Consider the following 12,767-nt stretch of genomic DNA (forward strand, 5'->3'; position numbering starts at 1 on the left):
AAGAATGGTTCTGGAGATGATGGAGTTCAGCTATGTGGATAGATTGGCAAGCCTGGGTTCTTCTCCTTAGAGCATAGGAGGTTGAGGGAAGATTTGATAGAGGTGTACGACATTATGACAGCGTTGGATAAGGTACAAAAAGAAAAACTGTTCCCGTTAGCTGATCACACAGGGACCAGGGGGCACAGATTTAGGATTTGGGCAAGAGATGCAGAGGAATGAGAGGAAGAACCTTTTACAAACATATGAAGTAGGAGCAGGAATAGGCCACTCAGCCCCTTGAGCCTGCTCTGCTATTCAATAAGATCATGATTGATCAGATTGATCAGAACCTCAACTCCACATTCCCGCCTACCCTGATAACCTTTCACCCCTTTGCTTATCAAGAATCTATCTACCTTTGCCTTAATATTGTTCAAAAACTCTGCTTCCACCGCCTTTTGAGGAAAAGAGTTCCAAAGACTCTTGACCCTTAAAAGAATTCTCCTAATCTCAGTCTTAAATGGGTGACCCGTTATTTTTAAACAGTGACCCCTAGCTTTAGATTTTCCCACAAGAGGAAATATCCTTTTCATGTCCACCCGGTCAAGACCCCTCTTATATGTTCCAAACAAGTTGCCTCTTACTCTTGTAAATTCCAGCAGATACAATCCTAGCAGTTCAACCTTTCCTCATAAGACAACCCACCCATTCCAGGTATTAATCTAATAAACCTTCTCTGAACTGCTTCCAATGATTTACATCCTTCCTTAAATAAGGAGACCAATACTGTACACAATACTCCAAATGTGGTCTCACCAATGCCCTGTCAAACTGAAGTATAACCTCCCTTCTTTTGTATTCACTTTCTTTTGCAATAAACAATAACATTCTATTAGCTTTCCCAATTACTTGCATGCCTACCATACTAGCCTTCTGTGATTCATGCACTAGTACCCCCAAATCCCTCTACATCTCAGAGCTCTGCAATCGTTCACCACATAAATAATATACTTCTTTTTTTATTCTTCCTGCCAAGATGGACAATTTCACATATCTCTGTCCCTTTGGAGTCTCCTTATACCTCTTCATAACTTACTTGTCTAACTTTGTGTCATCAGCAAATTTAGTAACCATACCTTCAATCCCGTCATCCAAGTCATTTATATAAATTGTAAAAAGTTGAGGCCCCAGCACTGATCCCTGTGGCATACCACTCACTACATCTTGCCAACCAGAAAATGACACATTTATGCTGAATTTGTTTACTGTTAGTTAGCCAATCTTCTGTCCATGCCAAAATGTTGTCCCACACCACGAGCTTTTATTTTCTGCAATAACCTTTGATGTGGCATCTTATCAAATGCCTTGTGGAAATCTAAGTACAGCACATCCATAGGTTCCCCATTACCCACAGCACATATTTCTTCTTCAAAGAACTCCAATAAATTGATTAAGCTTGGTTTCCCTTTTACAAAAACTATGTTGACTCTGCCTGATTGCCTTGATTTTTTCTAAGTGCCCTGCTATAATGTTTTTAACAACAACTTTTAACATTTTCCCTACGACAGATGTCAGGCAAACTGGCCTGTACTTTCCTGCCTTCTGTCTCCCGCTTTTTTGATCAAAGAAGTTATATTAGCTATTTTCCAATTTAATGGAACCTTCCCCGAAACTAGGGAATTTTGGAAAATTAAAACCAACACATCAACTGTCTCACTAGCCACTTCTTTTAAGACCCTAGGATGAAGCCCATCAGGACCCTGGGGCTTGCCAGCCTGCAGCTCCAACAATTTCCTCAGTGTCACTTCCCTAGTGATTGTAATTTTCTTGAGTTCCTCCCTCCCTTCCATTTCCTGATTTAGAGCTATTTCTGGGGTGCTATTTGTATCCTCTATAGTGAAGACTGATGCAAAATACTAGTGCAATTAATCTGCCATCTCCTTATTTTCCATTATTAATTCCCCAGACTCACTTTCTATAGGACCAACATTCACTTTGTTAACTCTTTTCTTATTTAAATATCTACAGGAACTCTTACTATCTCTTTTTATATTTCTAGCAGGCTTTCTCTCGTACTCTAATCTTTCCCTGTTTATCAATCTTTTAGTCCTTCTTTGCTGCTTTTTACATTCTGTCCAATCTTCTGATCTGCCACCCATCTATCTGCAAATTTATGCTTTTTCTTTAAGTTTGATACTATCTTTAACTTTTTTAGTTAACCTCGGATGGTGGATCCTCCACTTAGAATTTTTCTCTCATTGGAATGTACCTATCCTCTGCATTCTGTCAAGAAAACAAGAAATTGTAATATTTTTCTTTTGGTAATAACTGGCATATTTTCTCATGTACTGGAAGTCAGGCTGTAATTGGATTGCTAGGGTGATGGCAAGGGTCTAAAGCCAACAGTGGTTTTGATATGTTAATGAACCAAGGGGAAATTCAGAGTTTTACATAAAGCAATGACTAAAATAGTTTTGAATTGAGTTGTTTTAGTTCAAAGAGAGTAAATGCAGGTTACAAAAAGGTATAGGGAAAGAAGATAAAGATAGGGTAAGTTTGTTTTTACAAGTCTAAGAGCTAAAGTAAATAACAATTTAATCAATTCTGGGGAGAAAGCATTTCTGAAGAGACTGGTTAAGATAGAGAGATCAAAGGGAAGGAACGCATTTAAGGAAGTCTATGTGAGGGGGTAGCTGCTTAGATCTCGCAAGGGGCAGCAGGGTAGCTGGTCAGAACTTCCAGAAGACAGTGAGAACAAGGCTAGACTGAAAGAACCAATTGCTGTCAGCCTCAGAGGAGGTCCCATGGAAAAGCACAGCGTGGTAAAAGTTACTGGACACCTATAGATTCTAAAATCTATAAGGATAGTTGCTGAGCAGAAAAGGGAAAGCTTAGCTCTGAGGGTAATTAAGATTTGTGGAACTATTTTAAAGTACTGTTTACTACGTAAAGCTATTCATGTGTTTAAGTGTAATTGTGTTTTATTTGTTTTTTAAAATTCTTTTAATAAATGTTCAGAACATAAGAAATAGGAGTAGGCCATTCGGCCCCTCAAGCCTGCCCCACCACTCAATAAGATCATGGCTCATCTGCCCCAGGCCTCAACTCCTCTTTCGTGCCAGCTCCTCATAGCCGTCAACTCCCCAATACTTTAAAAAAACTATCTACCTCCTCTTTAAATACTTTGTGATCTAGCCTCCACAACCCTGAAGTAGAGAATTCCAGACACTCTACCCTTAAAGAAATTCCTTTGCATCTCAGTTTTAAATGAGTGTCCCCATATTCAGTAACTATGTGCCCTAGTTCGAAACTACCCCACTATTGGAAACATCTTCTCAACATCTAACCTGTCAAGCCCCCTCAGAACTTTACTATAAAATCATCACAAGGAGCCCAGCACATCAGTGCAAAATATAAGGCTGAAGCATTTGCTACAACCTTCAGACAGAAGTGCTGAGTGGATGATCCATCTTGGCCTCCTCCGGGGGTCCCCAACATCACAGATGCCACTCTTCAGCCAATTCGATTCACTTCAGCCGTTTCTTGATATCACGTGAAGGCACTAGATAGTGCAAAGGCTGTGGGCCCTGACAATATTCCGGCAATAGTACTGAAGACTTGTGATCCAGAACTTGCCGCACCCCTAGCCAAGCTGTTTCATTACAGCAACAACACTAGCATCTACCGAGCTATGTGGAAAATTGCCCAGGTATGTCCTACACATAAAAAGCAGGACAAATTCAACCCAGCCAATTACCACCATCAGTCTACTCTTGATCATCAGTAAAGTTATGCAAGGGGTCATCAACAGTGCTATCAAGCAGCACTTGTTTAGCAATAACCTGCTCATTGATGCCCGGTTTGGTTTCCGCCAGGGCCACTCAGCTCCTGACCGCATTACAGCCTTGGTTCAGACATGGACGAAAGAGCTGAACTCCTGAGGTGAACTGAGTGTGACTGCTGTTGACATCAAGGCAGCATTTGACCAAGTGTGACATCAAGGAGCCCTAGCAAAACTGGAATCAATGGGAATCAGGGGGGAAACTCTCTGCTGGTTGGAATCATACCTAGCACAAAGGAAGATAGTTGTGGTTGTTGGAGGACAGTTATCTCAACTCCAGGACATCTCAGCAGGAGTTCCTTACGGTAATGTCCTCAGCCCAACCATCTTCAGTTGCTTCATCAATGACCTTCCTTCCATCATTAGGTCAGAAATGGGGATGTTCGCTGATGATTGCACAATGTTCAGCACCATTCGTGACTCCTGAGATACTGAAGTAGCCCATGTCCAAATGCAGCATGACCTGGACAATATCCAGGCTTGGGCTAACAAGTGGCAAGTAACGTTTGCACCACACAAGTGCCAGGCAATGACCACCTCCAACAACAGAGAATCTAAACATCACCCCTTGACATTCAATGGAATTACCATCACAGAATCCCCCACTATCAACATCCTGGGGGTTACCATTGACCAGAAACTGAACTGGGCTAACCATATAAATACTGTGGCTACAAGAGCAGGTCAGAGGCTAGGAATCCTGCGATGAGTAACTAACCTCCTAACTCCCCAAAGCCTGTCCACCATCTACAAGGCACAAGTCAGGAGTGTGATGGAATACTCCCCACTTGGCTGGATGAGTGCAGCTCCGACAACACTCAAGAAGCTTGACACTGTCCAGGGAAAAGCAACCCACTTGATTGGCACCACATCCACAAACATTCACTCCCTCCACCACCGACGCAAAGTAGCAGCAGTGTGTACCATCTACAAGATGCACTGCAGAAATTCATCAAGGCTCCTTCGACAGCACCTTCCAAACCCATGACCACTACCATCTAGAAGGACAAGGGCAGCAGATAGATGGGAACACCACCACCTGGAAGTTCCCCTCCAAGTCACTCGTCATCCTGATTTGGAAATATATCACCGTTCCTTCACTGTCACTGGGTCAAAATCCTGGAACTCCCTCCCTAACAGCACTGTGGGTGTACCTACACCACATGGACTGCAGCGGTTCAAGAAGGCAGCTCACCACCACCTTCTCAAGGGCAACTAGGGATGGGCAATAAATGCGACGCCCACATCCATGAATAAATAAAAAAAATACCAGGTCTAGTATAGTCTGAACTCAGATCGGCGCCAGCATGTGATGTTCTAAGGTACTATCCCGAAAACATTCTATGAATTCCTCAACTAGGCTACCTTTGCCCAGCTGATTTTTCCAGTCAAAATGTAGATTAAAATTTCTCCCTTTTTTACACAGCAAATGGTATTGACTTGGACTTGCTTCCTACAAGGGTGCTGGAAGTGGAGGCAATGAGTGATTTCAGAGGAAATTGGATAGACACTTGGAAATAAACTTGCAGGGCTACAGGGATAGAGCAAGGGAATGGGATTGACTGAATTGCTCTACGAAGAGCTAACATAGCATAATGGGCTGAATGGCCACCTTTATGCCCTAAGGACTTTACGATTCTGACTCTAACTGCTCCTATTATAATTTCTTCACCATCACTTATATTGGAAACCGCCTTGGAACTGAGGAGTAACCTGATTGAGGTGTACAAGATCATGAGAGGCCCAGATAGAGTAGACAGGGATGCCCTGTTTCCACTGGCAGAGAGGTCAATTACCAGGGGGCACAGATTTAAGGTGATTGGTAGAAGGATTAGAGGGGTCATGAGGAAAAACTTCTTCACCCAGCGGATGGTGGGTGTTTGGTGGTGGAGGCAGAAACACTCAGCTCATTTCAAAAGGTACCTGGATCTGCACCTAAAGTGCTGCAACCTGCAACGATATAGGTGGTGCTGGAAGGTGGGATTAAAGTGGGCAGCGAATTTTTTTTTCCTTTTTCAGGCAGCACAGACACAATGGGCTAAATGGCCTCTTTCTGTGCTGTAACTTTTCTATGGTTCTATGGTTAAGTGGTCAGGCTGCAATTATATCCTTTGTCCATTTGAGGCATTGTAGCACCACCTTTACTGGAAGGATGTAATCAGACAGATCTTGGATAAAGTTTGGAGAGACACATCTATTCTAAACAGGCAGATCAGAATTTATAATGGAAACAAAAATGGAGACTGAATATACATCACATTTTCTATGCTTGGATTTCACTATACTCCGACTTTACATTCAATAAATCTTCAGATGGAACGTGTTGTAAAATGTAACTGCCACAAAGCGACTGAAAGATTTCAGGAACATACGTCCACCCTTTATTAATAAAAACATAAGTCAGTTTTAAATAATTTCTAGGAGAAAACAGGGTCTTGGGGAAGGAAAAGGAAAGAAAAATTAATGAAAATCACTCTTTTCCAATATATATTCATTACTCACATAGGAACTGCAACTAGTTTCATCTTTTCCTTGAGAGGATGTGGACATGGCATCATCAGACTCATCTTTTGAGTTAGGAGCTCTTCGTTTCTCTCTGTGTGCTCTTTGAGCGCCTCTGCGAGGACCTGTGGAACGTTCAGTCAGGTTTCCTTGCAGCCCATCTGTCAACAGCACCATCAGACAATAATGATTGCTTTTTTTAAAATTTCAAACCTTTACTCAAAGATAGCAAAAATTCATTTGGTGCCATAAATTATTTTGTATGCTTGCACCTGTGTCCCTTTCAGTTGGTTGTTTCACACCATGCATTAGGAGGATGGGCAGCTTCTGCCCAGGCCACATATGTATGAGCAATCCAAAGGGCCTCACACTGAGAATTTTTCCCCTGCTCCCTTTTGGGATGGTCTCAACCACTACCTTGATATTAAGAGAGATTTGCAAACTGTGAAGTTACAGTTCCCACTACATTTCAATGCACTATCACAATATTTTCCATACTGAGTATTAGCCCATTAATTCTTTAATTTCAGTAATCTGTATGTGTACTCTACCCCACCAGAGCACTGCCTTGAGCTGGCCTAGCTCCACTGGCACTAACCGTCCTCAAATGATCCACAATGCAAGATTGTTTAACAGATATTGTTTCAATTCAGGAGTTTCAAACTTTGCTTCCATACCAGAGTCGTCACAATTACCCAAAGAAAGCAGCAATCTTAAAAAATCAGAGTCCAAGTGAACTGGCTAGCTACAGCTAAGTGGCAATGTTTAGGGAATGTCTATGTGATGCTAGATGGCCCCCAAGGCTGCAGCACAGGCAATTTCCAAAATGCTACCCAAGACCTGTAGAGCAACAAGTACTGTTCTGGTTTACAAGATATAACACTGCACTATTGTGTGAAGCTGAGTCGCACTAACACTGGAAATGTTTGGAAGTTGAAAGTGGGCGACAGAAAATCATAAAAGCAGAACACTAGATGAGAAACACCATGCAAGATCACAAGGTATCAGTTGCACTGAAGAGACAGACCAAGTGTGGAAACCAAGAAACAGTGCGGAGAGCTTGGAAAGAACACACAGGACTGTGTTTAGCAAATTAAATTTACTTTTACCTAGTTTGAGTCCGGTTATTTAATCCTAATTGTCATGCTCAGTACAAGCAGGAGGATATTGGATATTATGGACTGTAAGATCATACTTCATGAAAGTGGCCACAATACCTGTCGAGATGGCTGTAAGCTTAACATGTGTTTTTGGGCATTTTAAACCGTGGAGAGTTTCAATTCTGTGGCCAATATTTAGTTAAACATGAACCTTAATAAGGGTAATTCATAGCCACCTGTGAAGCTTAAACATCGCATTGTTTAAGGATGAACCAGCGTTTGAAGAATCTGGGATCTCTGTTGGTCTCGGAGTGCCATATTGAACAAAGGAGAATATTTGAGCTCAAGTTGGGACAGAGATAAGAATGAATGACCATTGTCAATCTCTAATGTATCGCGGTGGTCTGGGTCCCCAGGAGTGTTAACCCCCTTGTCATGTTACTAAAACTAACCAACTTTCAGGGACTGCAGTATAATACAACCTGAACAAAGCAAATCTGACAAGGAGAAACACCTGAGACAACAGAAACACCAAAACATCTGAACCATCATAGCTGAAAGTCTTCTAATGCAGCCAAAGTACTGTATTTGTTCCAGCTTCCAAGTCCACTTGAGAACCAATCTCCTAGCTATTTGTCCACAATAGGCTTCGCAGTTTCATGAAAATCCTTTGTTTCTAAGAGATCTTCACTTCAATTAAAATATCAACTTACTAAGATGACATCAGACATTGAGACTGAGTTATAAATTCCATTTTTATAATTATGGCTTTAACTTCGTCTGTATCTAATCTTTGTGTGTGACAGTGTGAGTGAGGTGAATGATTGAGATGTTGTGTTTCAAACATTCGGGGCAATGTGTGGCCTGGATAGAGTGGACGTGGGGAAGATGTTTCCATTAGTAGGAGAGACTAGGACCCGAGGGCACAACCTCAGAGTAAAGGGAAGACCTTTTAGAACAGAGATGAGGAGAAACTTCTTTAGCCAGAGAGTGCTGAATCTATGGAATTCATTGCCACAGAAGGCTGTGGAGGCCAGGTCATTGAGTGTATTTAAGACCGAGATAGATAGGTTCTTGATTGGTAAGGGGATCAAAGGTTATGGGGCGAAGGCAGGAGAATGGGGTTGAGAAACTTATCAGTCATGATTGAATGGCAGAGCAGACTCGTTGGGCCGAATGGCCTAATTTCTGCTCCTATGTCTTATGGTGAGATAATAAATAACATTCATCACCAGCCTGCTGCTGGGATTTATTTTTAAATTAGGAAAAATCACTGAGGATAAGGAAATACACACGTCTGATATATAAGCATCCTGATTACGGACTGGAAGGGACCGTACAAATTCTGTCCATAGCATAATTATTTGAGAGAGTTAAATGTGTCAGCTGAGGTGCAGTTTTTTCGGCTTTGTATTTTATTTATATGTTCATTTATGGGATGTGGACGTCGCTGGCTGGGCCAGCATTTATTGCGCATCCCTAAGTGCCCTTGAGGAGGTGTTGGTGAGCTGCCTTCTTGGAACACTGCAGCCCCTGTGGTGTAAGTATACCCATAGTGCTGTTAGGGAGTTCCAAGATTTTGACCGAGCAACAATGAAGGAATGGCAATATATTTCCAAGTCAGGGTGGTGAGTGACATGGAGGGGAACTTCCAGGTGGTAGCGTTCCCATCTATCTGCTGCCCTTGTCCTTGTAGATGGGTCGTCGGTTTGGAAGGTGCTGCCTAGAGAGCCTTGGTGAATTACTGCATTGCATCTTGTAGATGGTACACACTGTTGCCATTGTTTGTCAGTGTTGGAGGGAATGAATGTTTGTGGATGTGGTGCCAAGCAAGCGGACTGCTTTGTCTGGATGGTGTCAAGTTTCTTGAGTGCTGCTGAAGCTGCACTCATGCAGGCAAGTGGGGAATATTCCATCACACTCCTAACTTGCGCCTTGTAGATGGTGGACAGGTGATGGATAGTCCAGTTCAGTTTCTGGTCAATGGTAGCCCCCAGGATGTTGATTGTGGGGGATTCAGCGATGGCAATACCATGGCGATGATTACATTCTTTCTTGTTGGAGATGATCATTGCCTGGCACTTGTGTTGTACGAACATTACGTGCCACTTGTCAGCCCAAGCCTGGATATTGTCCAGGTCTTGCTGCATTTGGACATGGACTGCTTCAGTATCTGGGGAGTCGTGAATGGTGCTGAACATTGTGCAATCTTCAGCGAACATCCCCACTTCTGACCTTATAATGGAAGGAAGGTCATTGATGAAGCAGCTGAAGATGGTTGAGCTTCTGAAATGTTGCATCAGTCATTGTCAACTCAGATTAGCAAGGGCCAGATTGACATTTGTGCTTCCAGTCAGCTGAAATGAGTCTTGCTATAGAGACAGATATTCTTAACAGTGGATTGGCATAAAACTGATTGCTATGAGATGTGACTACGGTGGAGAAACAGGTCAATATCCCACAATACTTGTAAAATTATGCTGATTTTTCAACTTTATATCAGCCCAATTTTACCTGCTAATCACAATGGAAGAGAGTAATACAAGAATGCTGCCCCTCATCAAAACACCCTCCTTGACCGATTGTTTGAATGTGACGGGGGCAAGCGTTGTATTGGGTCCCTGTATTCACGAGTTTGCTGAAACATGATCATAAAAACATAAGAACTAGGGGCAGGAGTAGGCCATTCAGCCTACCAAGCCTGCTCTATCATTCAGTAAGATTATGGCTGTTCTGAACGTGGCCTTGACTTTCCTGCCTGCCCCCCATAACCCTTGATTCCTTTGTAGATCAAAAATCTGTCTAACTCAGCCATGAATATATTCAAAATCCCAGCCTCCAGTGTGCTCTCTTGGAAGTGAATGCCACAGATTAACGATTCACTGCGAGAAGTAATTCCTCCTCATTTCTGTCTTAAATGGGAGCCCCCTTATTTTTATAGGGCTCCCTAGTTCTAGATTCCCTCATGTGAGGAAACATCCTCTCAACATCTATACTGCCAAGCCTCCCCTTATATGTTTTAATAAGATCACCTCTCATTCTTCTAAACTCCAAAGAGTATAGGCCCAGCCTGCTTAATCTTTCCTCATAAGACAACCCGTTCAATCCAGGAATCAACCCATTGAACCTTCTTTGAGCTGCTTCCAATGCAAGTATGTCCTTCCTTAAGCAAGGAGACCAAAACTATACACAGTCCTCCAAGTGCTGTTTTGCCAATGCCCTGTACAGTTGTAGCAATATTTCTTAGGACTTTTTCTCTCGTGATAGTGATTGTTGTAAGTTCCTCCCTCCCTTATGCCCCTTGACATGATAAAAAATGTGAGGTTGCCCACTTTGGTAGAAGGAACAGATGTGTTGAGTATTTCCTAAATGGTAAGAGATTAGAAAATGTAGATGTACAAAGGGACCTGGGTGTCCTTGTTCACAAGTCACTGAAAGCTAACATGCAGGTGCAGCAAACTGTTAGAAAGGATAATGGAATGTTAGCCTTTATCACAAGAGGATTTGAGTACAGGAATAGTGAAGTCTTGCTTCAATTGTACAGAAGCTTGGTTAGACCACACCAGGAGTAGTGTGCGCAGTTTTGGACCCCTTACTTCAGAAAGGATATTATTGCCATAGTGGGAGTGCAACGAAGGTTCACCAGACTTGTTCCGGAGATGGCAGGACTGTCTTATGAAGAGAGATTGGGCAAACTTGTCCTGTATTCTCTAGTTTTGAAGAACGAGAGGTGATCTCATTGAAACCTACAAAATACTTAAAGGAATAGACAGGGTAGATGCAGGTACGATGTTTCCCATGGTTGGGGAGTTTAGAACCAGAGGACACAATTTCAAAATAAGGGGGAAGCCACTTAAGACCGAGATGAGGAGAAATCTCTTTACTCAGAGGGTTGTGAATCTTTGGAACTCTCTACCCCGGGGTCCGTGGAAGCTCAATCATTGAGAATGTTTAAAGTAGAGATCGACAGATTTCTAATTAACAATAATGTAAAGGGTTATGGGGATAGTATGGGTAAAAGGCATTGAAGTGTTCGATCAGCCATGATCGTATTGAATGGCAGAGCAGGCTCGCCGGGCTGAATGGCCCTCTCCTGTTCCTATTATAGGGAAGCTTTTAGTGCCTTCTACTGTGAAGACAGATACAAAATACTTGTTCAAAGTGTCACCAATTGTGATATGATAGGTTTTGTAAAAAAGCTAATCTTCCTTTTAAATGGATACAAGAAGCCTTAAAGATTGTTGCTAGAAGTCACCTGGCCTTTTGCAACTGCAATGTTATCATGCTTTTAGTGAACTCCAAATAAACATATCCAGGCATGTGAAGACATTTGAAATTCAATGTGCATTTCCACAAAGGTATACAGGAACGCATGGACAATGGCCTCCCTGGAGGCGTGAATAGTTCTTTCCTATCTCACCAAACCTGGAAGAAAGGGAGCCATTCAAGTTAATGGCCGACACGTTTAAAAGGTTAACTGAATCTGAAGATGATTCTGAAGAAGAGTCATATGGACTCGAAACATTAACTGTGTTTCTCTCTGCACAGATGCTGTCAGGCCTGCTGAGTTTTTCCAGCATTTTCTGTTTTTATTTCAGATTTCCAGCATCCGCAGTATTTTGATTTTATAAAAGGTTAATTATCTCGGCTCAAAGACAATGGATGGGGCTATGCCCCCAGACCTGGGCTAACCCAATACCTTATATAGAAGCATGATTTGACAGTTTGGGATAGCAGCCATTTTGAGTACTGAACTATATAAAGTCTGGCTGAGAACAGCCATTTTGTGCAGAGAACCGTCAGTTCTAGCCCGCAGCTCTCAACTGAACTGTGAACAGCATGCGAGAGCTGGGTTTCTCTCTGCCACTGGGAGTCACAGAGAAAGCTGTCCAGAAATCATCACTGTTCTGCTGAAAAAATGGAATCCAGGCAGTTTCAAGCGTTATGCCAGCAGAACCAGTAAAATGACCCTCACACGCTCCCTGATGCTGCTCCACCCGAAACAGCAAACACTAACTAATCAACTACAGAAGCCATCACAGCTGCAGAACACAACACTTCACTCCAGACAACCAAGATTTCAACTGCAAGCTACAAGCCTGCAATGATATCTCAGAGACTGGTTTGAAATCTCATCTTAAGTTTATTTTCTTTATCTGAATTTTAATCTTTAACTTTTATTTAAGTAACTTTCAGCAGTAGTTTTGCAATAAGCTAATTTCAATGTTGTTGAAGAATAAATATTGACTGCTGGGTTATTCTAAATTGAACAACTCACAAATTAAAAGGGGGTCACACTCACACCTCTCTCAGGCCACTGAGGAAACACCTTTACATCGCCA

At 42.3% G+C, this 12,767-nt stretch overlaps 1 protein-coding gene and 1 long non-coding RNA gene across 3 annotated transcripts in view; both read right to left on the reverse strand.

Annotated features, from left to right (window-relative positions):
• LOC144684031 (uncharacterized) overlaps nucleotides 1-12,767 on the reverse strand; it is a 432,394-nt gene that overhangs the window by 36,412 nt on the left and 383,215 nt on the right. The window lies entirely within an intron of this gene.
• phf6 (PHD finger protein 6) overlaps nucleotides 1-12,767 on the reverse strand; it is a 73,829-nt gene that overhangs the window by 29,273 nt on the left and 31,789 nt on the right. For both annotated transcript variants that reach the window (XM_078547745.1, XM_078547744.1), the window contains exon 6: nucleotides 6,326-6,486. In XM_078547745.1, the coding sequence (XP_078403871.1) occupies nucleotides 6,326-6,486 (161 nt within the window). The remainder of the gene's footprint in view (nucleotides 1-6,325; nucleotides 6,487-12,767) is intronic.

Source organism: Cetorhinus maximus, chromosome 8 (genome assembly GCF_964194155.1).
Source record: "Cetorhinus maximus chromosome 8, sCetMax3.hap1.1, whole genome shotgun sequence".
Lineage (NCBI taxonomy): Eukaryota > Metazoa > Chordata > Chondrichthyes > Lamniformes > Cetorhinidae > Cetorhinus > Cetorhinus maximus.